Here is a 27,851-nt window from a genome sequence, read left to right as displayed (position 1 = left end):
AAAGGTTGGAGTAACCTCGTCAGTGCTTTTTTTGTAAAAGAAAAAGGTGCCGGAACTCACACATATCATACAACCCGCCTTGCCTACCCTACAAGGTTCCATCCAAAAAAGGTGCCGGAACTCCATTCTGAGCGTTCTATGAGGAAAAAAGCCCTGAACCTCGTTATCCTTGTGGGATCATTCAGACAAGAATCTCAAAGGTGCTTTTTCAAGAGGCAACTGGACTTTCTTTTTTTTTTCTTTGAAGGCGTTTGGCTTCTCATCCAAGAAGCTGAAGAAGCTTCCTGGATGAGAAGCGAAATGCCTTCAAAGAAAAACAAGAAAGTCCAGTTGTCTCTTGAAAAAGCACCTTTGGGACAACCATAACCTGGATGACATTCAGACAAGAAGCACAACCAGGAGTGCTTGCTCTGTTTTTATTGTAAGGGCTAGATTAACAGAGAAACTCAAATACTTTGGCCACCTAATGAGAAGGAAGGACTCACTGGAGAAGAGCCTAATGCTGGGAAAGGTTGAGGGCAAGAGAAGAACGAGATGACAGAGAATGAGGTGGCTGGATGGAGTCACTGAAGCAGTAGGCGTGAGATTAAATGGACTCCAGAAGATGGTAGAGGACAGGAAGGCCTGGAGGAACGTTGTCCATAGGGTTGCAATGGGTCGGATACGACTTCGCAAATAACAACATTAACAGAATCTGTTAGGCATATGGTGATAGCCTACATAGTTGGGTTGAAAATATATAAACTATGATGTTGTGACTTTAAGATGTTAATTGGCCAATGGGTGTGTAAGTGTTCTCTTGGCCATAAGAGGGTGCTAGGAATGTAGCTTCTCTCTCTCTGAATTCTCTGTCTCTACTATTACTGTTTTGCTGTACTGTTGGTTTACTACTGGTTTACTACTGTGATAAACATGAACTGTGTATTTGACCTCTGGACCGGTAAGAAGACTTTGTATTTGGAATACTCCTTGGACTGTTACTATTGTGTATGACCTGGACTGTTTTTCTTTTTGACCGTGCATTTTTGTTTTTACACCACCTCAAAAGTAAAGTACTTTTTGCTTTCTCAAATCAGTGTACTCTTGGGGTTACTATGTGACTCTTACTGCTCTCAGTACCCTTCCTTGTCTGTGCAACTCCTTGGTAGCACAAGGAGACCTCTGCACAACAATTCCTAACAGAATCTTGCAAGGCCGAGAGTATTTCTCCCTAGTTCTTGTGGGCAGAGACATCTGTACCTGCCCATTGTCCCGTCTGCAGCTCTTCTTCCTGTCTCCCAAGGCCATTCCCACATACCATTCCACACCCTGACCTTCACAGAGATGGTCGAATAATCGAATGATCAGTTGCACTGGCACAGTTTTGGTTTTTCTTTTGATTTGTAATGGCTCAATTGGTTGCATAAACAGCCCCTTTGGGTAGTTTATGATAGAACATATCATGCGAATCCAGAAACCAGTTTGAATTAAACTTTCAAGATGTGATGAATTCAGGCATTAAGGAGTAAAACACTAGGGCTGTGCATATTTCTTAAGAAAAAACGTTCCAAATTTCACAGGTGTAAAGCAGCTCTATTTATTTCAGCAGTTCCTTTTTCATATTAGTGGGGGAAAAAGGATGACTGCTTTAAGAGTTGTAATACTTTTTTTTTTCTTTAACTTGCATAGAATAAAAAAGTTCCAAGGCATTGGTTGTTCTTTGATCCCTTGACAAACCTATTAATTTTTATGGACAAGGCAGCAACATCATAAATTAGAGGGGAAAAACCCCATTATTTTACTCCCCAACTTTAGCAAAATTTAGAAATAAACACATCCTCCTAATAAGCAGAATTATTAGTATGGTGAATGATTGGGAATAATTATTGAGAACAAATGTTACATCACCTAGATTATTTCATAATAGTTAATCCTAAATTAATTTGTGCTTAATGTAAAAGAGGCCTGTTTCTAAAAGCAAAAGTTTTAGATAAATAGAAATACAATTTCCTTTCCTCAGAACTGTATTGTTTCAATATATAAATGTGCAGTTTACTCTATTTTCAGTATCTTATTCTGTCTGTCTGTCTATATCTATCTATCTATCTATCTATCTATCTATCTATCTATCTATCTATCTATCTATTGAAACTGATGTATCTTTTACTAATCTTGATTATTTTGATTTATTTCCTTGATGTTTGTTTGTTTGTTTATTCTGTTATCTAAAATGATGGATGGTTTTACTTAATTTAAAAGTACAAAAGGAAAAAAAAGGAAAGGAACTGGATAATGACTGGATTTGCACAAATAGGCTAAGCCATAATCTGGTTTATTGGGTTTCAGCTTAGGATGCCCTGTGAGACAAGTCATTTGTGGTTAGTGAGCATAGTACGTAGCTACACATTTTATTCCCCTAGGTCTCCCTGCATGCTCTTTTCTCTGTATCTTTCAACTTCATTCAATCCTAAAGTCAAGTGCAGCATTTTAATATTAGCACGTCCCATTCCTAAAGGTGCACGCACACACACATATACACACAAAGCCAAATCATTAGCACACCATATTGCCCATCTGTTGATGCCACCCACAAACGAAGGCTTTGTTTGTTTCTGTTCGTGAGCTTTTATTTGAAGTGACATGTCATTGGCTCCTGGCCAACCTTCCCTTGCTTCATTTCACATGCAGAGGAACTCTTGGAAGAATTGTCAGCGGATTCTTGTTGCAGATCAGCTCCTGTCTTATCAACAGTTGCTTAATAGCCGACCTTTCAAGGCTAGCTTGTTGACGAGCCTTTGGCAAAGATTGGCTATGGGAACTGTGAGGTTCATTCTTATCTTACTCAACTTATTGTGGTAGTCTTGCAGAAGCGTCTCGGCAAAGAGTATTGATCTGCTTTGAAACTTGGCTTTTGCAAATCTTAATCAGTATTATGTCATTTCAGAAACCTCAAGGAGGAAAGACACCACGAGTTGAATCCACAGTTAGTTTGTAGTTCTCAGCTCTCAGATTCATTGAAATCTTTCTGCACAGCTCCTTCAGCTATGATTCAACCCAACCTCAACATATCACAGAACAGGCAGTGGCGTAGCGTGGGGGGTGCAGGGGGGGCCGGCTGCACCGGGCGCAACATCTGGGGGGGCGCGCTCGCACTCGCAGCTCTCTACCCCTGCCTGGCTCACTCACTCTCTCTCACTGCAGTGCTGGCTGTGCGAATCCGATCCGAGCCGCCGGGTCATCGCCCACTGTGGAGGGGGGGTGCCAGGTGTGCGGTGCAGTTAGGGAGCACAAATTACTTGCCTTGCCCTGGGTGCTGACAACCCACGCTACGCCACTGAGAACAGGGCTTAAAGGTGCCCTTATTAATTTGGTACAACTGATTTCAACTAGCTTGTTCTGTGACTGGGTTTCAGATTTCATGCTAAATTTTACTGTAAAAGCTACAAGTAGAAGGATTGATGAAGCATCAACAAAACAAGGAAACTACTTAATAAGATTCAGTGGGATGTGGGTGGTGCATCCATGCTGGCTGTTTTTGGTTTCTCGGTGGCGTTTGATACCTTCATCATGTTATACTTCTGAGCCGGCTTCGGGGATTGGGAGTGGCTGACATTGTGTTGCCCTGATTTTTTTTTCCTTCCTCTGGTCTGGCTCCAGCTGGGTGTTGATTTAGAGCAGGGGTAGGCAACCTTGGCTCTTTTATGACTCGTGGACTTCAACTCTCAGAATTCCTGAGCCAGCTGGCTCAAGAATTCTGGGAGTTGAAGTCCACGAGTCATAAAAGAGCCGAGGTTGCCTACCCCTGATTTAGAGGAAGGGAGGCCTAATCCACAGTGTTGTGTAGTGGGTTCTGGAGAGCAGGAATGACGCCGAGACGATGAGTACAGCATGGCCGATCTTTATTCGGTGGAAGTTACTGTACTGGGGAATAGGGGTTACCTGCCCTCCTTTTATACCTGGCCAGGTGAGCAGCCGGCCAATCGGTTTGAACCTCTGTTTCCCGCCGAAACTGGGTTCCCGCTAAAACAGTTACAGTTCAATGCCCCCTGGTGGTGACTGCTATGTAAGTGTGTATGTGTTCTCTTCACCTGGATACATAACACACAGCTCCGGCTTTCTGGAGTGTTTCACAAGGCTCAACAAGTTCCCCACTCCTGTCCGGACTATCTAAGGGAACATCTGTTGCCGGCATCATCTTCCCATCGTCCTGTGTGCCCCCACAGGGAGGGCCTTCTCAGGGTAGCGCCGGTACTGCCGGTGGGTTATTCCCAGGGGAAGGGCGTTCTCTGTGGGTACGCCTGCCCTATGGAACCAACTACCCACGGAACTTAGGACTGCCCCCGACCTTCGCTCATTTCGCCGGGACCTGAAAACCTGGCTCTTTGATCTGTTTGGTCCAGACTGTGGGGTTGTTAATTTAACTGGGTTTTAGATTTACTCTTGGGGCTTGAATTTAATTTAATTGTTTTAATTGATTTTAATTTTTGTATTTCATGGTTTTAACTGCCCTGTAAACCGCCCTGAGTCCTACAGGAATAGGGCGGTATACAAATTCAATAAAATAAATAAAATAAATATATCAAGCCAATGATGATGATGTTATCCATTCAGTTGAGTCTGACTCTTGACGTTTCTATGGGCCAGGTCTCTCTCTCTCCACATCTTCCAATCTTGCGTTACTTCTTTGAGATTTCTTATGCTCTGCCTGGTGTCAGCTTTGATAGTGTCCAGCCACCGTGTTGATGGCCTGGTTACCTTTTACTGCTAACTCTTCCAAACAGAATTGTTTTCTCCAGTGAATTCCCCACACAACATGGCCAAAGGGAGATGCAATTTCCTTTTCACAAATCCACTTTGGGCTGACCATCGTGATGCCACAGAGGCTCCGTGTGTGGAAACTGTGGGGATTTGGCTAGGGAAGAAAAAGGCCTCAACCCAATTAAGGCAAGGCCTAGGGTCTTTGAGTTTTAGGGCCCTTGGTTCTGAGGACAGTCTCTCTCTTTTTCTGGTTGGGGCTACAGTATCCAAAACAAAACCGGTGCCTGACATGGGATCTCTCATTCAAAAAGGAAATCCAGGAAGATTTTTACACAACTCTTGTGTTGTTTGCCAAGGCTGACTTTCCCTGATTGAGAGGCTCTGCTTATAGCCACACATGCCTTAGTTGTCTCCCATGTAAACTATTGCAATGCAGTCTACAAGGAGCTGCCCCTGAAGAGCATCCAAAAGCTGCAGCCAATTCAAACGACAGTGACACAGACAGTTGAAAGCGCTCCTTGGGATGTTCAAAGGTAGTCCTTAATTTATAACTATTTCTTTAGCAATTGTTCAAAGTTATGGCACTGAAAAAAAGTGATTTACGACTGGTCCTTGCACTTACAACATCCCCATAGTCACACGATCAAAATTCCGGCACTTGACTACTGGCACGTATTTATGACGGTTGCAGCAGCCCAGAGTTATGTGATGGCCATTTGCAATCTTCCCAGCCATCTTCCAATAAGCAAAGTTAATGGGAGAAGCTGGATTCATTTGACAACCATGCAGAAAAGGTCATAAAATGAGGCATGACTCACTTAACGACTGCCTTTTTAGCAGTGCAGATTCTGCTCCCAATTTTGGTCATAAGTCAGGGACTACCTGCATGTTTCTAGGTGCAATTAAAGGTGCTAGTGATCACCCATAAAGCTCTTTGTAGGATGGGGCTGGGTTATTTGTGGGACTGCCTCTCTCAGTCACTTCTTCCTGTTCCATTGTAACTAGCAGGAAAGCCATGATATGTTCCCATTAATTAAGCATTGCCATTTGGTGGGACCCTGGAAACAGCTTTTTCTGTCATTTTCCCTGCCCTTTGGAACGTCATTCGCCCAGACTCATCTGCCAGCCTTTTGCAAGGCCTTGAAAACATGGCTGTGTACCCAGGTTGTGAGAATCAGATGGTCAAGTAAAATCCATGATATGGTTATGTTACTTGTTATTGATTAGTTTTTACGATGGCTACCAGCTAGGTATTGCATGTTGTGATCAACTTAACACTGTTGTGAGCTGTCCCAAGTTATTATCTGAGTTGGGTGGTCACATACATTGAATTCTGTGAATTTAGCCATTGTGGTTTGTAACTGAGGATTTATTGCCTAACCCAACATTCCCAACCTATGGCCTGGGGAGCGCTGATGGTCAGTGAAGATGACACCAATTGTCCCTGTTGTGGGCACCTATATAGCTAAATCTATCTAAATCTCGATATCTCTCTCTCTGCTCATAGCAGGGACAACTGATAGATGATAGATAGAGAGAGAGAGAGAGAGAGAGAGAGAGAGAGAGAGAGAGAGAGAGAGAGAGAGAGAGAGAGAGAGAGAGAGAGATATGTTGTTGTTAGTTGCGAAGTCATATCCGACCCATCGCGACCCCATGGACAACTTTCCTCCAGGCCTTCCTGTCCTCTACCATCTTCTGGAGTCCATTTAGGCTCACGCCTACTGCTTCAGTGACTCCATCCAGCCACCTCATTCTCTGTCGTCCCCTTCTTTTCTTGCCCTCAACCTTTCCCAGCATTAGGCTCTTCTCCAGTGAGTCCTTCCTTCTCATTAGGTGGCCAAAGTATTTGAGTTTCAACTTCAGGATCTGGCCTTCTAAAGAGCAGTCAGGATTGATCTCCTCTACGACTGATTGGTTTGAACGACTTGCAGTCCAAGGGACTCACAGAGGTCTTCTCCAGCACCATAATTCAAAGGCCTCAATTCTTTGGCGCTCAGCCTTTCTTATGGTCCAACTTTCACAGCCATACATTGCAACTGGGAAAACCATGGCCTTGACTATACACACTTTTGTTGGCAGGATGATGTCTCTGCTTTTTAGTATGCTGTCTAGATTTGCCATAGCTTTCCTCCTCAGGAGGATAGATAGATAGATAGATAGATAGATAGATAGATAGATAGATAGATAGATAGATAGATAGATAGATAGATAGATAGATAGATAGATAGATAGATAGATAGATAGATAGATAGATAGATAGATGATAGATAGATAATCTTATTCATTTCATTCATTCATCCAACCAACCAACCCTACTATTAAACCTTTTGGAATAAGCAATATTTTGCATAGTGCAGAAAAAGAGTAAGAAATAGCAAGCAACATAAAAATACGTTAAAAGAGAATCTAAACTGAATTTATGTAATAATATTTGCTATATCTCTCTGTACCTTTATATCCTTCCCAACTGTTTTTGTGGCTTCTGCCACAGCCAACACCTACTTGCCTTTTGACCTTAAAGGTCTCACCGCTTTCTTTTCGAGGATCTAATTAGCTCATCAAACTATTTTTTATTTAATGTCAACATCTCAGAGACATCCTCCCGCACAGTCAAACACGCCAAGTGTTCACAGGTGCCAGGCATATGGCTACCAAGATTTGCAGTGGGTAACCTGAGATGGCAGCAAAAAGATACAGAAAACATTTTTGTTACCATCTAATGGTTATCCAGAGTTTTGCAATCAAAAGCTGTTGGTGTAGAGCGGAAGGAAGGAAGGTGATCTTGACAGAAATATGAAGAGATCGTTGTTCAGAGAAAGGGTGTGGAAACATTTTTTTAGCCAGGAGTAACAAGATAAGATTTTGAAGTGGCTTAGGCAGATGCCTCCTCAATTCACTGGGGTATAAGAATGGGGCCAGGGGAAGTGAAGGATAACTAGACTTGCAAGATTGTGTTATTAATAATCTCACTAAAAGTAGTTGTAGCTTTTCTGCAAAATTGATTTCCTCACCTGGTCTACCTAGCAGGGCTGATAGACCGTGTTCAAAGAACTTCATAGTTTTTGGTATCAGAGGTGGAAAAATGCAGAAGTATAATTTCTCTAAAGAGACAGTAATATTGTAGTAAACAAATAATAGTTGGCTACATTCTTTTAGCTAATAGGTCCTGTTTGTTCATTTTTGATGGCTGCATTTTATAAAGAAAAAGAGTTCAGAATCCAACTGGTTTTCCCAAGGGACAATCAGATGTTCTGGGAATTGCCCAAAGAAGCTATGAATATAATAAACTTTTCCAGCAGTTCTTATTAAGAGAATACAGTCTGTAAATAAGGAAATTCCTTTATACCAGTTTAGCTATTTGTTGGTCGATACGCCCAAATTTCACTTAATCCTCTTTAAAGCCAAGAAGCTTTTAATCTTAGTATATTTTTCAAGAATTCATATTGCCTCTAAAAATATTTTTCTCAAGTTGCTTCATACACAAAAACATACCTTTAAAAATAGTTATATACTCTCTCTCTCTCTCTCTCTCTCTCTCTCTCACACACACACACACACACACACACACACACACACACACACACACACCACCCAGGCGGTTGATTACTGTTCCCATTCTTCACTGGAGAGGCTTCACTGTGCAATGAATTGATTCAGGCTGATCAATTCAATATAAGTGAGGGAATACCATTAAAAATCCAAGTCACGTTTCAATTAAAAGCATTTGCAAATTAAAAAAAGATCAAAACTCACTAGAAAGAAACCAGACAGAAGCCAAATATCTTTTCCTTGGGAGCGATAGCACTTATTTCACACGTAGAGTAGATACTGCTCTCCAGTTGTAGATTGTTTGCAGCTTATTGTCATAGAAATAACGCTATGAAATCATAGACACATCAAATATAAGACTAAAAACTTAATATATAAAAATAGAACAATCAGATTAACCTAACAGTCACACAACCCCACCTTGGGTCTAAAGACTCTGCAGTATTTACCTTTTTTCAAAGGATAAGGGGGCGGGGGGGGGTGCAATCCTAGCCTTGAGAGGAAAGCTATTTCAGGGCTTTTCAATTTTTTCACCCATTGTACCACTTTTAGGATATGGCAACATCCGAGTACCACCAGTCGCCTAGCAAGGTGTCAAAAACTTGATGACCCAAAAAAAAAAAGGAAAAAAGTGATGAAGTACAGTTAGTCCTCGACTTATAACAGTTCGCTTAGTGACTGAAGTTACAATGGCACTGAAAAAAGTGCCCCTCAAGCCACCGGCGAGCAAGACACCTGCCTGCCCGCCCAGCGGCGCTCTTCCTCCTGTCCGAGGTTTTCATTGTTGTGAGCATTTCTGTTGAGGATTGGCAGTGGGGGTGGGGTGGGGAGTGTTTGGTTTTTATTCCCCCCGTCTGCTGGGTGGTTGCAGCAGGTTTTGGTCACTTCACATGACCCTGGGAAACTGACCGTCATAAATATGAATCAGTTGCCAAGCATCTGAATGTAAATCACAAGACCCTGGAGATGCTGCAACATTCCAGCTGATCGGTGCTTCTTCTGGGCTCAGCAGAAGCGCCAGGATCAGCACCGAGCTCCAGCTGGAGCCTGGTGCTGATCCTGACGCTTCCGCTGAGCCCTGACAGCCCTGAAGAAGCGCTGATCCTGGCACTTCCGCTGAGCCCTGACAGCCCTGCAGCTCCAGCCATCTCTCGCACAGGCTTGTGCGGTGCTGCCACCAGTTCAGCTCATTCCCCTCCCCTGCTACCACTTTTCTAGGATGGCCGCGTACCACCTGCCAGGTGCCAATGTACCACAGGTGGTACCCATACCACTGGTTGAAAAGCCCTGAGCTATTTGACCAAGATAGGTTAGCTACCAGGAAGATCAGCCTCTGAACCCCCAACTTCCTGGTTTCCCAAAGGAAGGGAATCAAAACACGTCCTTGTGAACATCTTTCAGGTCTGAGAAGGTGATCTTCATTGATGAGCAAGAATCAGATCAATGCCAATTCAATCCAATTGATTTAGTCAGTCCAAGGATATTTAACCTCGGCAACTTGAAGACTTGTGACCTTCAACTCCCAGAATTCCCCATGCTGGCTGGACATCCCTGGATCAGTCAGTCAATTGCTGTGTTCCCACAACTGTAACAAGATTGCCAGGTTTTAGCATGTTGCATGACCTCTATCACTGTGGTCTGTCAACCATGATTTAGTGTGAAGTGCAAATCCAATTTATTGTGAATAAACTGAAACAGTGTAAATTGCAAACCATGTCCAAGATTGTAAGCTTCCGCCTTCTCCTCCTCCTCCTCCTCCTCCTCCTCCTCCTCCTCCTCCTCCTCCTCCTCTTTCTTCTAGGACAGATCCGAGCAAATCTCCAAATAATATATAAAAGATCTCCAATGATAGCTGAAGACAATGCCCTTACTCATCTATAAAAAGGGTCTGAGGAGTCGTATTTCTTCATATTTCACTTACTGCAAGTTTCCAAGAAACTTGTCCCCGTGTCTAAAGAATTTAGGAGAATTAAACACATCATGATTTTAAAAAAAAAAAAAGAAGAAAAAGTGAGGAGTGTTTAGTTCCATGAAATATAGATGAAGAAGGAAGCATTTAGTACCAGAATGAGATGAATTATTCACCTAGGCCTGGAGCAAGTTTAAAAGGCATCCTGCAGTTCTCAGCTACCTCTGTTACCCAGCATGACAGGGAAGCCTGCAGGACAAAGCAGAGGAACCCCGGGTGCTTAGACAGGAGACTTGGACTGGCATTTCATGGGATCCTTTTGCACAACATGCTTAGCAGTGGCTAACCGAACCAGGGTTTGTTTTTTCCCAATTAACTCAATTTTCAGAACTCGAATAAGGTACAGAATCATACCTCGCATCATACAGATCCCAGGCTATATGGTACGCTAATATACTTCGTACTTTGGCTAGTTCGTAGTTCAGTGTGTTATGAACACACAGCATTTTGGCTCCGATGCTACCTGCTGTCTTGCCAAAACAAACTACAGATAGTCCTCAACTTACAACAGTTCATTCAGTGCTGAAGTTACAATGGCACTGGAAAAAGTGACTGATGACCACTTTCCACACTTATGACTATTGCAGCATCCCCCATAGTCATGTGACTTACATTCGGATGCTTGACAACTGACTTATATTTACAACGGTTGCCGGGTCCCGAGGTCACCTGCTCGTCTTTTACAACCTTCTGGCAAGCAAAGTCAAGGGGGAAGCCAGATCCACTTAACTGTTTTACCAATTTAACAACCGCAGAGATTCTCTTAGTACCTGAAAGCAGGACAAGAAGCAACGGATGGAAACTAGTCAAGGAGAGAAGCAACCTAGAATTAAGGAGAAACTTCCTGACAGTTAGAACAATTAACCAGTGGAACAACCTGCCTCCAGAGGTGGTGAATGCTCCAACACTGGAGGTTTTTAAGAAGAGACTGGACAGCCATTTGCCTGAAATGGTATAGGGTTTCCTGCCTGAGCAGGGGGTTGGACTAGATGACCTCCAAGGTCCCTTCCAAATTCTTCTTCTTCTTCTTCTTCTTCTTCTTCTTCTTCTTCTTCTTATTATTATTATTATTATTATTATTATTATTATTATTATTATTATTATTATTATTATTATTATTATTATTATTATTATTATTATTACCTGCAGCAAGAAAAGTCGTAAAATGGGGCAAAACCCACTTAACAAATGATTCACTTAGCAACAGAAATTTTGGGCTCAACTGTTGCCGTAAGTCGAGGACCACCTATATTCACAGCAACTCATATCATGGTAGGTTTTTCAAACTGATATCTTTTGACTCATCAAAAAAAACTTAAAAAGGTTAAAATTTGAATGGGAAATCACTAGGAAATCCTAAAATTGGGAAATGGAAAAACTTTCCAGTACAAGATGATCACAAGGCACTTCCAGGTTTTCAAGATAATGAATGCATGGATGTATTCATTAGTCATCAGGAATCGAGCTTGACTTGAGGGAAATTTTACCTTTTGGCGTAAAATAATTACAAGAGCTTCAGTTGGGGGGAGGGGGCGGTTTAATCATGCTGCTACTTAGAATCTTTTCTTCACCACATTTGATAATGAACAGATCAAATATATCAGCAGCAGGAAATTAAGGAGCAGACACAGGAAGTTTTGAATTATACAGGTCGAATGGAAGACACTTGAACAAAAACCTTAAGATAATTAGAATGGTATCCCAAAAGTGCTTTTTCAAATGGCAACTGTTTTTTCTTGAAGACGTTTTGCTTCTCATCCGAGAAGCTTCTTCAGTTCTGTCATCAGAACTGAAGAAGCTTCTTAGATAAGAACCAAAACATCTTCAAGGAAAAACAAAAAAGTCCAGCTGCCTTTGGAAAATGCACCTTTGGGACAACCATGACCTGGATGACTGAGAATCTCCGTAGACATTAGTGTGGTATATTTCACACTACATGACAGAATATGTATTTTTCCACTATTTTATATGTGCAAGCAAAAATACCAGAAAGTTGAAACAAAATTAACTTCTTGTTGCCTGGTACATTTCTGGTGAAAATGCTAGGCTTCGGTCTGAAAGATCTCTGAGAAAATTCAGTGCCTGCTGAACTCTTGTAATCTATGAAGGAGCGGAAGACAAGATGGCTCAGCTTTTTCACTCTTAAGAACACAAAAAGAATCAACGTGAAAGAGCAATCTTAATAGCGGAGAAGAACGGAGTCTCATGAACCAGTTCCAGCATTCTGGAATGGCTGCATCCCCCCATTTCTGAAAGGCCACTTCGTCAAAGACGATTGGTGGGGTTTCCTTTGGTGCACCTCCACTTTTATTCTCCATGTTCACTTGTCACCTTCTCTTTTTGTGTCACGCCCAGCAGAATGCAGACGACAAAAGTTCACCCACAATGTCTGCCAGTGACAGCTTCTTAGCAAAATACTTCTGGGAAGGAGGGGAACTAAACACGATTGCATGCATACGTTATGCATCCTGTGTTATTCTCAGGTGTTTTTTTTACTGCATATTCGCTAGACAAGATGTATGAGGGTAGGGTGGGAAATGGGAGCGACGGAGGCTTTGGCCACAGTGATGATATGCTGAGGTTTAACACTACTTCCATATGTTCCCACCCGCAGTCTTGTACACACACTCAACCTACATACACATTCATAGTCTGCTAGGATCAGAATTGCCTGACATTTTGGCGTTTGAAGGCACCATCTTGCAAAAAAACAGGATACAGCAGAAGGTACTCAGCTGTAAGAAAGAAAGAAAAAAAATGGAAGAAAGATTTGCCTTATTTAATTTGCATCCCTCTTTATCTCTCTGTTCTATTTTAGAAGTTTTATGTGTGAAATGTGACAAAGTGCCATTTTTGGCACCTGTTCCACTAGCGCTGCGAAAGGAAAAGAGGGAGGATGAAAATAACATTGATAAAACAACCACACGCCCTAAATTGTTACCTTTGGCCATTTTGCAAAAGATTAAAAAAAACCTCTTTAATTCACCCAGCCCCAAAATGTTTATTCAATCTTCCAAAAGATCAGAAATATAATGAACAACAGCACCAACGTGGAAGAAGAAGGCAAAGGTGGAGAAGGATTCCCAGAATTCTGGTCCCACAGCACTTACGCTAGCATATCCGGCTGTATAGATAATCACGTTGGGGAACATTTGGGACTTGGAAATCTGAAGCTAAACCAAATGCCATGGGGTGAAATAATATTCAAGTTTTTCCCCCCAAAATAAAATACAGATGGATTTGTAAGCCTCACTAGTTATCCCAGATCGGGGAGACTTGAAAACGTGCAATTAATGAAGATAGGTACTGACAAAACAGGAACGAAAGGAAGTGGTGTGAAAATGGTATAACAGAATAACAGAGTTGGAAGGGATCTTGAATGTCTTCAAGCCCAATCCCCCTGCTCAGGCAGGAGACCCTATTCCGTTTCAGACAAATGGTTGTCCAATCTCTTCTTAAAATTCTCCAGTGTTGGAGCACCCACAATTTTTGGAGGCAGGTTGTCCCACTGGTAAATTGTTCTAACCGTCAGGAAATTTCTCCTTAGCTCTAGGTTGCTTCTCTCCTTGATTAGTTTCCATCCGTTGCTTCTTCTCCTGCCTTCAGATGCTTTGGAGAATAGCTTGACTGCCTCTTCTTTGTGGCAACCCCTGAGATATTGGAACACTGCTATCATGTCAACCCTAGTCCTTTTCTTCATTAAATTAAAGGTAAAGGTAAAGGTTCCCCCGCACATGTGTGCTAGTCGTTTCCAACTCTAGGGGCCGGTGCTCATCTCCGTTTCAAAGCCGAAGAGCCAGCGCTTGTCCGAGGACGTCTCCGTGGTCATGTGGCCGGCATGACTAGACGCCAAAGGCGCACGGAACGCTGTTACCTTCCCACCGTAGTGGTCCCTATTTTTCTACTTGCATTTTTACGTGCTTTCGAACTGCTAGGTGGGCAGAAGCTGGGACGAGTAACAGGCGCTCACTCTGCTACGCGGCACTCGGGATTCGACCCGCCAAACTGCCGATCTTCTGATCGACAAGCTCAGCGTCCTAACCCACTGAGCCACCGCGTCCCTTAATGGTCTTTTAGAAAGTTCAAATGCTGGTGAAAAACATAATCTTCTGATCAGTTTACAGAATTTAAAGAGCAATTGGAGAAATATGAAATGCTTGGGTTATGCATTGGTGATAGTTAGAATTTCCAACTCAAGTTAACTTGCATATTTGCAAAAAATATATATGATAAACCTAGGAAGTTTAATGCCTATCAGTTTGGAAGTCAAACAAATCCAGCCAAAAGTAAGATAATTTCTTTATATTCAGGATAATGTTTAGGTATCCAGAAACATATATATTGGTAAGAACAAGTATCAAAGAATTTGAAAACTGATCCCCAAAAGGTTTGTATGTAAGCTGAGAATGTCCCAAAAATTATTGATTATATGTGCCATCAAGTTGGTGATTCCTTGGGAGTATATAGACAGATCTCCAGTTATTGCCAAACTAATTTTTCAGGTGACAGATAGGGAGAATTATTAAATGCATGGCTGGAGAGCAATCATGTCAGAACTATTTAATTAAATCAAATTAAAAGGAAATGAAACAAAATCCAATATAGGTTTTGTTGTAGCCCAACTATTTTTTTTGACAAGTATTCTCTCTGAATTACACTAATTTTCTTATTTCTACTGAAACCTTGATATAGAATAAAACAAATCTTCCAAGTTGAAGGATAAGCACTGATAGAAGTTTTTAAGTAACACCCAATATGACATTATCATGCAAATGATGTAAATACTGTCATTTGCATCTGTCCCAGAACTGGGACTGGGAATTCTGGGAGTTGAAGTCCATAAATCTTTGAATTGCCAAGGTTGAGAAACACCATCTTAGATTGAGAAGTAAGAAAACATCCCCAACAAAAGTATCTCTAGACCAGGGGTAGGCAACCTTGGCTCTTTTATGACTCGTGGACTTCAACACCCAGAATTCCTGAGCCAACATAGCCAGCTCAGGAATTCAGGGAGTTGAAGTCCACAAGTCATAAAAGAACCAAGATTGCCTACCCCTGCTAGACCATTTCCAAAAATATTGGCAGGAAAGCTGCATGGATTTGTTTATGATATCCCTAGGAACCAAGTTTGACTTGGAGGACCATAACAATAACAGATTTTTCTCCTATACAGGTAGTCCTCGACTTACAACAGTTTGTTTAGTGACCATTCGAAGTTACACTGAAAAAAGTGATTTATGACCATTTTTCACACTTAAGACTGTTGCGTAGTGGGTTCTGGAGAGCAGGAAGGATGCCGAGATGATGAATACTGCATGGCAGATCTTTATTAGGTGGAAGTGACTGTACTGGGGAATAGGGGTTACCTGCCCTCCTTTTATACCTGGCCAGGTGAACAGCCGGCCAATGGGTTTGAACGTCTGTTTCCCGCCGAAACTGGGTTCCCGCCAAAACAGTTACAGTTCAACGCCCCCTGGTGGTGACTGCTTTGTAAGTATGTATGTGTTCTCTTCACCTGGATACATAACAAAGACCATTGCAGCATCCCCACGGTATGTGATTTACATTTGGATGCTTGGCAACTAGTTCATATTTATGACGGTCACAGTGTCCCGGGGTCATGGTCATGTGACCATCTTTGGCGATCTTCTGACAAGCAAAGTCAATGGGGAAGCCAGATTCACTTAATAACCCTGTTACTAATTTAACAACTGCAGTGACAACTGCCACTTAACAAATGTGGCAAGAAAGGTCGTAAAATGGGACAAAACTCACTTACAAAAATTCTCACTTAGCAACATAAATTCTGAGCTCAGTTTTGGTTGTAAGTCAAGGACTACCTGTGTTCATTCTACTTTCAGTCCAATTTCTTTCAATCCACTTCCCTCCCAAGAGCCAGCCTTGAGACTCCCAAATACTGCCTCTCCCACATTCTTCATCCCTTGTAACTTCTTCACAAATTGTGTTGGTAGTTCATATCCTTTCTGATGTCCTCTGCCATGTGCACAAATGAATAGACTTCAGCATTAAAGTGCATATTAAAAAGTCACACATCTTTTGCTAAGCAGTTTCTCACCAGTCATCATTCTTGCTTATTTTTGAGTCTACAAATGTCTTGAGAGCAATTTTTTCTATGTACTCTCATCTCATTCTCACCCATCACTTATGTCATCTAGCAGAATTATTATCCCCAAGGATTACACTCATTCAAAAAGTTGCACAAGTTGTACCCAAATTCATCTCCCCCCCAACATTATTTGCCTTCATTGGAAAGTAATGTACAACTGCTACAAAACTACGGATTCCTACTGTCATATGCATCCATAATAACCTCCTGGGTGATATCAATTCCTAATTTCTGACATAGGTTTAAGCACTTTCTTTCATATTGAAACCTACATCTTCACTTCTCTGCATTTATTAATCAGTTTCTTTCCACAAGGATTCACACCCTGAATTTAGTTCTATTAGATCCTTCTCCTTTCTCTTTCTTTTAGATGCACAAAGATGCTTTTTTCCATTCCTGCCCTTTGTTAATTCATATCCTTTACTATTTATTCTATGCTATGGCAAATCTAGACAGCATACTAAAAAGCAGAGACATCTCACTGCCAACAAAAGTGCGTATAGTCAAGGCCATGGTCTTCCCTGTTGCAATGTATGGCAGTGAAAGTTGGACCATAAGAAAGGCTGAGCACCAAAGAATTGAGGCCTTTCAACTATGGTGCTGGAGAAGACTCCTGCGAGTCCCTTGGACTGCAAGGCTATCAAACCGGTCAGTCCTAGAGGAGATCAACCCTGACTACTCTTTAGAAGGCCAGATCCTGAAGTTGAAACTCAAATACTTTGGCCACCTAATGAGAAGGAAGGACTCACTGGAGAAGGGGCCTAATGCTGGGAAAGGTTGAGGGCAAGAGAAGAAGGGAACGACAGAGAATGAGGTGGCTGGATGGAGTCACTGAAGCAGTAGGCATGAGCCTAAATGGACTCCAGAAGATGGTAGAGGACAGGAAGGCCTGGAGGAACATAGTCCATGGGGTCATGATGGGTCGGACACAACTTCGCAACTAACAACGACAACAACTATTTATTCCTCTTATTGTACAAGCTACAGCATCTGTATCCTGAAGTCATCACTAGATGGGACCGTAGATGTTGACTTTCACACCTATTGTTCCTTCGGTCAATAGAGGTTTTCAAATATAGGTAGTCCTTGTCTTACAGGCACATTTGAGCCCCAGATTTCTGTTGCTAAGCAAGCCGGTTGTTAAGGAAATTTTGCCCCCATTTTATGACCTTTCTTGCCATAGTTGTTAACTGAATCAATGCAGTGGTTAAGTTGGTAACAATGCGGTTGAGAGCAGGCAACTAAATTTCATTTTTGATGTGTGCCATTGTGCCCACAGTAAAAAATGACAATAAAGACTATCTTACTCTTACTCTCCAGTTGCAACCATTCATTTAGTATTCATAGTCATTCAAAACTACAACAGCATTGGGGAGGGAAAAGAGAATTACAGCCAGCCCTCACATTTATGACTGACACAGCATCCCACAGTTATGTGGTCAACATTTGGATGCCCCTATTCAGACAGAACTGAAGAAGCTTCTTGGGTGAGAAGTGAAAAGTCTTCAAGGAAAAACAAAGACCAGTTGCCTCTTGAAAAAAACACCTTTGGGACAACCATGACCTGGATGACTGAGACTCTTCATAGACATGGCAAAAAGGGTCATAAAAATCAGGCACAACTCAGTAGCTGCCTTGCTTAACCATGTAAATTCTGGTCCCAATTGTGGTTGTGAGTTGAGGACTCCCTGTCGTGCTAGCTTCTTTGGTTGGGCATGCCGACTTTATAGGAAGATGAAGTTTTTGTACATAGCAGAATAGGAAATGCTTGTATCTCAACCCTCTCTAGACCCACTAGAAGCAAATTAGCACTTTGGAGAACATTCAATAAGATACCAACTTACAGCATTGCCTTGAAGTTCAAAACCACAGACTAATATCCCACCTTTCCTGTGTGAAACGTTAGCGACGAACGTTTTGAGTTATTTCTTTGAGGGTCTTTTGATTGTTAGACATAAAGACGTCAGTTAAATGGACAAACATGGATGTGTTTTTCCCAGCCTGGTGCATCTGGGATACATTTGGATCCTTAGGTCCAGAACTTCTGGAGGTCACTAGATAAGAAAAGATTTGATGAGTTCATAAAAGGCCTGAGCAGCATCAAAGCTATTGTGGCTGAAGCTGTAGTAGGAATTCTGACTCTGGAGGACAATCCGTCAAAATTCATAAGATTTACTTTCGAGGAAACCACCCTGAAAATCAAGTATTGCCAGTCTGTGCTGGATCTTCTGGATGATTATAGAAATACTCAGCCTCTGTGATTGTTTCTGCTCTCCCCTGTGGTTAGTATCTAGTGCCTAGAGTGGATATTATAAGGCGGAAGAGAAGCAAGATCCTACAGTCTGAGAAGCTTATGGTACTATTCAAGGTCACGGCAAAGCTGCTGGCAGAGGACAGCACAGCCAGGGATATTTAAAACCGTTCCTCCTAAGCTGCCAGCCGGCTCCACCACCTAGAGCTGACGTCAGCACAAGGGATCATATCCAGAGTTGTGCAAAATCCGGAGGTAGGCAACATGCTCTTTTGCAAAGGGCAGAGAATAGAGCCCAGCCAGCAGAAGTAAATCTTCCTCGGGACAGGCAGAAAGAAATATGGAGGAAAATACTGGAATCCTGGAATATGTCCATTTTAAAAGTTCACTTGAGTCCAGCGCCAGGGATCAGCATCTGAAGGACCTGCCAGGGTCCGCCACAACCAACCTGGATGTCCGTGGAGATTCTCAGTCATCCAGGTTGTGGTTATCTGAAAGGTGTTTTTTCAAGAGGCGACTGGACTTCCTTGTTTTTCATTGAAGAGGTTTCGCTTCTCACCAATAGCCCTCTCTCAACAGATACGACATCATCTATCTCCAGTCTACAACACCGTCCTTTCATCAGCTCCAAGAGGGCTCCACGCCCATTTGCGTCACTCAGGCAGCCTTGAGGACATAGATAAATCTCCAAGTGGCCTCAGTGACTCTCCAGAAGAATGCAAACGACCAGCTGTCTGCAAGGAGTATAAATCCTTCCATTTCCCCACCATCCAATCAGAGCTGGAGAAGCTTCTTGGATGAGAAGCGAAATGTCTTCAGAGAAAAACAAGGAAGTCCAGTTGCCTCTTGAAAAAGCAGCTTTGGGACAACCAACCTGTCCATGCAGTAAATGTCCACAACTCTTCTTGGTTAAAATCCTGTATACCCACCTCTGAAATGACTGAGAATATCCCAGCGTGAGACTTGTTCTGTCTACTGCCAGCCTCTACCCTACCTGTCTTACCTATGTTCTGACTCACTGCCAATTGGTGCTGTCCTGATTTGTCTGGGGAAGTATGTGGATAAGTGAAGGGACTGGTTGAGCCTTCCAGTTTGGCTGCCCTCCCTCTTGGGTGACAGCCAATAATCCTGTGGCAGTGCAAAAACAAATGGGGTGAATCTGTCTACCAGGCTTTATCCACCATCTTCATGGGCTCTTCCTCCTTTACCCCGATCTGTTGAAACGCAGGCTAAACAAAGTTTTTTAGAGAACAGCTCTCAGGGCATTTGTACACGGCTGAATTGAAGCACTTTCTACCCATCCTTGAGTGGGTGAACCACTCATTCAATTGAAAACTCTTGCCTCCTCCTCCTGTCTCTGTTGCCTCCATAGCTGTATGTAAGCAGTGGTCAAAAAAGTCAAGATGGTGGCAATTAAAAGTCTTCTCCCTCTCTCTCTCTCTCTCTCTCTCTCTTTTTGCACGTGGTTTGTGCAATGCTCATAAAAAAACAGGCACAACTTTGATTGTACTGTCAGAGCCATCATCTTGATCTTTTGGACCAGATCTGTGGTCACTCCTGATGGCCTCCGTATCGAGGTTCTGCAGTAACTCAGTTTCCCTCAAGGTAATAGTTGTCAAAAACCAAATAGATTTTATAGGCAGGCCTCGAGTTACAACTACAATTGGGACAGGAACTTCCATTGCCAAGTGATGCAATTGTTAAGGGAGCTGCACCTGATTTTACGATCCTTCTTTTTTTTTTTTGGTCATGGTTGCTAAGCTAATCTGGCTTCCGACATTAACTTTGCTTGTCAGAGGGACCCTAAGAAGGTTTTGAATGGCCATCAAGTGACCTCAGGATGCTGCAACCATTGTAAGTACAGGTCAGTTGCCAAATGCCTGGATTTCGATCACATGGCCCTGGGGGAGTCTTGCGAAAGGAATAACCAATAACCAATCAGAATAGAGCTGGAAGGGACCTTGGAGGTCATCTAGTCCAACCCCCTGCTCAAGCAGGAGACCCTATACCATTTCAGACAAGTGACTGTCCAGTCTCTTCTTAAAAAACCCCAGTGATGAAGCAACCACGACTTCTGAAGGCAAGCACCCACAAATTGTGACAGTCACAACTTCAAGGGTTGGTCATAAATCACTTTTTTCAGTGCCGTCGTATCTATGAATGGTTGTTAAACAAATGGTTGTAATTAGAGGGCTACCTGTACTGTGCACAGCTTGCGGTTGCTCTTGGGTGGCATCGGAATAAGGGAGAAAATAATATGTTTTTTTTCCCTCAGTTCCACTTAATTATGGTACAAATATTTTTTTTCTTCACCGCATCTTTGCCTTTCTCTCACATCTAGTTCATTTTTTTTAAATTTTAATTCCATTTATATCCCGCCCTTCTCCAAAGACTCAGGGCGGCTTACAAGCTTAGCAGTAGCCTTCATTCTATGTATATGCCTGCTTATTAGGGCTTTCACACCCCCCCCCCCAAGCAGCATTATTACAAAGTCAGCTTAATTGCCCCCAACAATCTGGGTCCTCATTTTACCTACCTCGGAAGGATGGAAGGCTGAGTCAACCTTGAGCCTGGTGGGATGTGAACCTGCACTAATTGCAGGCAGCTGGTGTTACTTAAGGAGGCATTAGCCCACTGCTCCACCAAGGCTCTGAGACAGCCTTAAGTTTTTGCTAGCTGTGTCAGCATTAAAGTAGTATTTTCCTCGTTATTCCACCAAGAGAGAGACTTTTTGAACAGGGCTCCTTCCTAAGAATTTTAATGCAAAATTTGCCTTTGTTACACTTTGTTCAAGGTTAGGTCCTTTCTACCTAAGACAGATTGATTAAAGGGGAAGTAAGAGTGACAATTTGTTGGCAACTTGTCCTTAGGAGGAAAGGAGAGGATAGCAGCTATTCCCAAAAAAAGAAAATCTTCAGATTTAGCAACAGCAATAGCATTTAAACTTATATACCGCTTCACAGTTCTTTGCAGCACTCTCAAAGCATTTTACAGAGTCAGCATATTAGCCACAACAATCTGCGTCCTCATTTTACCGACCTCGGAAGGATGGAAGGCTGAGTCAACCTTGAGCCGGTCAGATTCGCAGTCCAATCTCTATAAAGGTCTCCATTTTTTTTTATTGAAAAGTTTTACAGTACATTTTAACTCTCCATTTTTTATATATATATAGGTGGTCCTCGATTTAAACAGTTCACTTAGTGACCAAAGTTACAACGGTACTGGAAAAAGTGATTTATGGCTGTTTTTACACAAACAACCATTGCAGAATCCCAGAATCCCATGTGATCAAATTTCAGACCCTTGGCAATTGACTCAATATTTATGAAAATTGCAGTATCTTGGAATTGTGTGCTCCTTGGTGGAGCAGTGGGCTAATGCCTCCTTAAGTAACACCAGCTGCCTGCAATTAGCGCAGGTTCGAGTCCCACCAGGCTCAAGGTTGACTCAGCCTTCCATCCTTCCGAGGTAGGTAAAATGAGGACCCAGATTGTTGGGGGCAATTAAGCTGACTTTGTAATAATGCCGCTTGGGGTGTGTGTGAAAGCCCTAATAAGCAGGCATATACATAGAATGAAGGCTACTGCTAAGCTTGTAAGCCGCCCTGAGTCTTCGGAGAAGGGCGGGATATAAATGGAATTAAAATAAATAAAATAAATAAATAAATCCCCTTTTGCGACCTTCTAACAAGCAAAGTCAATGGGGAAGCCAGATTCACTCAACCATGTTACTAATTTAACACCTGCAGTGATTCGTGTAACAAGTGTGGCAAGAAAGGTTGTAAAATGGAGCAAAATTCACTTTAGAACTGCCTCGCTTAGCAACAGAAATTTTGGGATCCGTTGCTGTCGTATGCTGAGGACCACCTGTATTGATGGCAAGTGTACTTATACCCACTGCATGTACCTGGAAATTTCAACTAAGAGTTCAGAGTTAAAAATCTGGAAAGGCAAAGGGGTGTTTTATAAATCCACAAACCCCATGTCCCATTTCTTTTGCACTAGTATTTGATGCATCTCAACTAGTTTCACAGGTTTAATAAATAATTCAGCAACTAATGAAAGGAACAGAGAATGATAGAAATAGAGGCCAGAAGTAGAAACGGAGGTGGAATTTTACTAAACGTACCAAATTAGCACTTCCGGAGTGAGACAAAAATACAGTTGTTCTTTGATATTCACACCTCTCTGAATTCTGCAATAGTGTTCTTACTTTTTTAAGGCATACAGAATGTGCCTTAAATGTAGGGAAACGATGCATATATTTGCAAACACGGCATTAAAATGCATTTGTATTCAACCACATAGTATATGACCATACCAAGAAAATTGGTAGGCAGGATACAAAAATACAATAATGAGAAAAAGTCACAGGGAAATATGTACGATTTGGGGGGGAGGGGCAGCCCAAAGGAAAAGGATAGGGGGAAAAAACAGACAGAAATGGAATGCAATGAATTTAAGGTTGAGAAAATGAATGCGGGCCATTCTGTCCATCTGGTCTCATAAGCACTGGGGAGTTTCAGATAGATGTAGAAAATTTCCTTGGCGCCAGGACCGGAAACGTTACCGTTGCATTCCTGCGAGGCAGACGAAGGCTGGAAAGGTACGGAAGACTTAGAAGAAGGGCAGGGAGGATTTGGGGATGAGGGAAGAGAAGGTCAGAAAAAGCAGGATTGGGAATAAGGACTGTGTTCCTTGGTTGCTAAGCAAGAGAAAGAATTCTTGGGCCTGGAGCCGAGACGGAGCTCGCAGCCCATCTGCATCGGCTCTGCTCAGAACAGCTTCTGCGTGGGTTGCACCCGCCTCTCCACCAGGCTGACAAGACGGTATGGAAGAGCAGGAAGAGGCTGGTGACGGACAAGGACTTGGGAGGGCTCCAAGCTTCTCTACAATCCTTGGCAGGAGAGAAGAACTTTTGCAATTCCTTCTCGCAGCCGCCTAGTTACAGGTCACTCTGCTTTCAAGTGAAGCAGAGTCCATTAATTCTTCAGTACAGGTTGGGAAGTAGGCCAAAAACCCCTTTCCATTCATTAGACCAGGATGGGCCTGTAAGGCAGTCCCAGGGCCACCAGAAGACCACCACCCCCAAACTTGGTAGTACCCCTAGTACTGCCAAAAATTGATAACAGAGTTGGAAGGGACCTTGGAGGCCTTCTAGCCCAACTCCCAGTTCAGGCAGGAAGCCCCCTACACCATTTCAGACAAAATGGCTGTCTAATCTTTTCTTAAAAACCTTCAGTGTCGGAGCACCCACAACTTCTGGAGGCAAGTCGTTCCACAGATTAAATTGTTCTAATTGTCAGGAGATTTCTCCTCAGTTCGAGGTTGCTTCTCTCCTGGATTAGTTCCTTGATGAGAGGCTTTCTTGCCCATTGGAGATAAGACGTACATGAAAGTTGCCAAGACCAAAAATAGATTTAGTTTAGGTTTTTTGTTTTTCTAAAATAACTGTACCACATTTTCCCTAGGAAAGGAAATATACTGACCTGCCCGTGTATATCCCCTTCCCTATAGTTACGAGACAGTCCAAACTTCCTGGCATCATTAGCCTGCCTCCTGTGGTAGGACCTCTTCCCATGCTAAGTGCATCTGCCAGTCACGAAACAGCGCTCTTCCCTACATTATTGATTTCGTTTTATTGATTTTATGTCTGGTATTGTCCAAGATAAATCTCTTATTTTGCATATATGGAAGCAATGGAGTTTTTCTCTATTTTTTTGCTCACCGACTCACAAGAGTCAGTGAATTCTGATGAGCACCAGGAAGGCATAAATTGAATCCCTGCCTTCCCTTGTATTTGCAAGGGAAGAAGGTCAAAATATAATTCCTTACTTGGTTAAAAAAAAAGAAGCTTGTAAAACACATAGCTATATTGCGGGAAGTTTGCAGAGAGAGAGAGAGATCAAATGACAAGAAGAAGATGGAGGCCACACCTGCATGATGGAAGCCCTCCATGTTTTTACGTGTGTTGCAATGCACAATGTGTGTTTAAAAAAAAAGACAGGACTTTGATTGTGCAGTTGCATCCAGCTGTATGCCTTAGAATCAGTTAATGAAGTGATTTTTCAATAAATACATAAAATAAAAAGATTAAGGCCAGAAAAATACAGAACTCCTTTGCTGCCATCTAACAGTCATGTGGGTCTCTGCAGCCCAGAGATGGAGGCTTTAATGAAGACTGCCTGGGCAACCTTATTATATGTTAAATATGAGCCTTCTGCTATAATACCTGTATTTTTATATCATCCCTGACAAGAAATTCATCTTTAACACTGAATCTGAAGAAGAGTACTGTCATACTGGCACCACATCCACAGGGAGAAAATTAAGCAGTGGGGTACCACAAGGTTCTGTCTCAGGCCCAGTGTTCTTCAATATTTTCATAAATGACTTAGATGTGGGAATTGAAGGGGAGCTCCTCAAATTTGCAGATGACACTAAACTGCCAACACCCCAGAAGACAAACTCAGGATCCAAAAAGATCTTGACAAACTTGAACAATGGGCCCTATCCAACAAAATGAGTTTCAACGTGCAGAAAAGCAAAGTTTTGCATTTAGGTAAGAAAAATCAGGGGATGCGGTGGCTCAGTGGGTTAGGACGCTGAGCTTGTCGATCAGAAGGTCGGCAGTTTGGCGGGTCAAATCCCGAGTGCCGCATAACAGAGTGAGCACCTGTTACTCGTCCCAGCTTCTGCCAACCTAGCAGTTCGAAAGCACGTAAAAATGCAAGGAGAAAAATAGGGACCACTACGGTGGGAAGGTAACAGCGTTCCATGCGCCTTTGGCGTCTAGTTATGCCGGCCACATGACCACGGACATGTCCTTGGACAAGTGCTAGCTCTTTGGCTTTGAAACAGAGATGAGCACCGGCCCCTAGAGTCGGAAACGACTAGCACGCATGTGCGGGGGAACCTTTACCTTTACCTTTTTAATAAAAATCAAAGATACAAGTACAGACTGGGCAAGACCTGGCTTAAAAACAGTAACTGTGAGAGGGACCTTGGGAGTCCTAGTGGACGATCACTTAACCATGAGCCAGCAGTTTTCAGCAGCAGCCAAAAAAGCTAATACAATCCTGGGTTGTATAAACAGAGGCATAGAATCAAGACCACACAAAGTATTAGTACCGCTTTATAAAAACCCTAGTAAGACCACACCTGGAATACTGCAGCCAATTTTGGTCACAAAAAAGATGTTGGGAGTCTGGAAAAAGTTCAGAGAAGACCAATTAGGATGATTAAAGGCCTGGAGACTAAAACATACAAAGAACAGCTGCTGAACTTGGATTTGGCTATGTTAAGTCGTGGGCTCTGGAGAGCAGGAATCATGACACGAGGCTGAGTACAGAATAACTCATACTTTTATTCTTGCTGGAACTGTACTGAAGCTTGGGCCGCAACCAGCCATAATATATAGTTTAACCCCTAGGCGGAAGCCAATAGGTTTGAACCCATGCTTGCCACCTTGGGTTGACCAATTGCAGGACCGGAGACAGCCTGTCTGGGTTGCTGGAGAGCTGTTAGCTCCTCCAGCAACGCACGTGGTGTAACAGCACAAGCCCAATACATAACAGGCTAGTCTAAAGAAAAGAAGAAATATGGGAGACATGATAGTAGTATTCCAGTATTTGACAGGCTGCCACAAAGAAGAGCACGTTACTCTCCAAAGCACCAAAGGGCAGGACAAGAAACAATGGTTGGAAACTGATCAAAGAGAGAGAAGCAATCTGGAATTGAGGAGAAACTTCCTAACAGTGAGGACAATTAACCAGTAGAACAGCTTGCCTCCAGAAATTGTGGGCGCTCCATCACTGGAGAGGCTAGACAGTCACTTGTCTGAGATGGTATAGGTCAGGGGTAGGCAACTTTGGCTCTTTTATGACTCATGGACTTCAACTCCCAGAATTCCTGAGTCAGCATAGCTGACTCAGGAATTCTGGGAGTTGAAGTCCATGAGTCATAAAAGAGCCGAGGTTGCCTACCCCTGGTATAGGTCCTCCTGCTTGAGCAAGAGGGGGCTGGACTAGAAGACCTCCAAGGTCCTATCCAGCTCTATGCTATTCTAATCGAATCAAATTTGTCTAGATTTTCCATTGGAAATAATACAGGTAAGTCCTTGACTTAGGACCACAATTGGGAGCAAAATTTTGGTTGCTAGGGCAAGGTGGTTGTTAAGTGAATCACTGCCACTGGCCCAAAAGCAGTCACCAGCCTTCAGGCTTAAGTGAAGACTAGAAGTCCTGATTTCCTGGGGTTCAGCCCATCACCTTTACCGCTACATCAAACGGCTAATTCTATCACATACACCCATTTTTTGTTCCCACCCTGCCTGCCGTCTCCACCCCCAGAATTCTAGAACGGAAGCAGCCCGGCGGGGAGATCATCGAGCTGACAGAAGAGGGGCGGCCTGTTGGAGTGACCGAGAAGACCCAGCCCGTCATAGACTGCACCTGCTTTGGCCTGCCTCGCCGTTACATCATTGCCATCCTCTGCGGTCTGGGCTTCTGCATCAGCTTTGGCATCCGATGCAACCTGGGCGTGGCCATTGTCAGCATGGTTAATAATAACACCGTCTACGAAGGGGATAAAGTCATTGTGAAGGTGAGGCTGTTTCCATCCTCCGTTAATGGAAAGTAACTTGTGTTTTGGTTCAGGGTTTTTGTTGTTGTTGTTGTTTCTTGTTTTTTGTAGGGAGGCATTCATCTCAAACAGACATTCTGCACCTTTTTTAGAATTCTGCAGGATGCATCGGCTCAACAGACGAAGACGAAGCTCTAGAAGTCCGAGAAGCCTGAGTTTATAAAAATACAAGCCACCACTCACATAGGAAACAAAATGTACACACTTCTTAACAGATGCTTCATTTCTAAAAATAAACATCAGGAAGAGAGGAAAAAAGCCTGCCAATCAGTGGTGGGATTCAGCCAGTTCGCACCACTTTGGCAGAACCGGTAGCTAATTTTTTGTTGTCCAGGCCCAGAATGGACTTCCGGAAGCGGCATCCACGCAGAGAACCGGTGGTTCACATATTTGAATCCCACCACTGCTGACAATCACTTATGGGTTTTCCCTAAGCCTGGGCGTTCTGGTGTCAGGTCTCAGAGGAAAGCACTCTTCACATTCTCAAAAACACTCTTTTCAGCCTCCATTCAGGTTAATATGTGCTGCCAGCTGTGCACGTACTGTAAATAAGTTGAACTGCTGGACTTAAAATGG

At 42.8% G+C, this 27,851-nt stretch overlaps 1 protein-coding gene across 1 annotated transcript in view; it reads left to right on the top strand.

Moving 5' to 3' along the window:
• Nucleotides 1–27,851, top strand: part of LOC308677518 (vesicular glutamate transporter 1) — a gene marked incomplete at both ends in the record, with an annotated part of 58,014 nt that overhangs the window by 9,558 nt on the left and 20,605 nt on the right. The window contains one exon of the mRNA XM_081343990.1: nt 26,984–27,236. Within this exon, the coding sequence (XP_081200116.1) occupies nt 26,984–27,236 (253 nt within the window). The remainder of the gene's footprint in view (nt 1–26,983; nt 27,237–27,851) is intronic.

This window comes from Vipera berus (genome assembly GCF_964194415.1).
Source record: "Vipera berus genome assembly, chromosome: Z".
Taxonomy (NCBI): domain Eukaryota; kingdom Metazoa; phylum Chordata; class Lepidosauria; order Squamata; family Viperidae; genus Vipera; species Vipera berus.
This window is presented reverse-complemented; position numbering and strand designations above follow the sequence as displayed.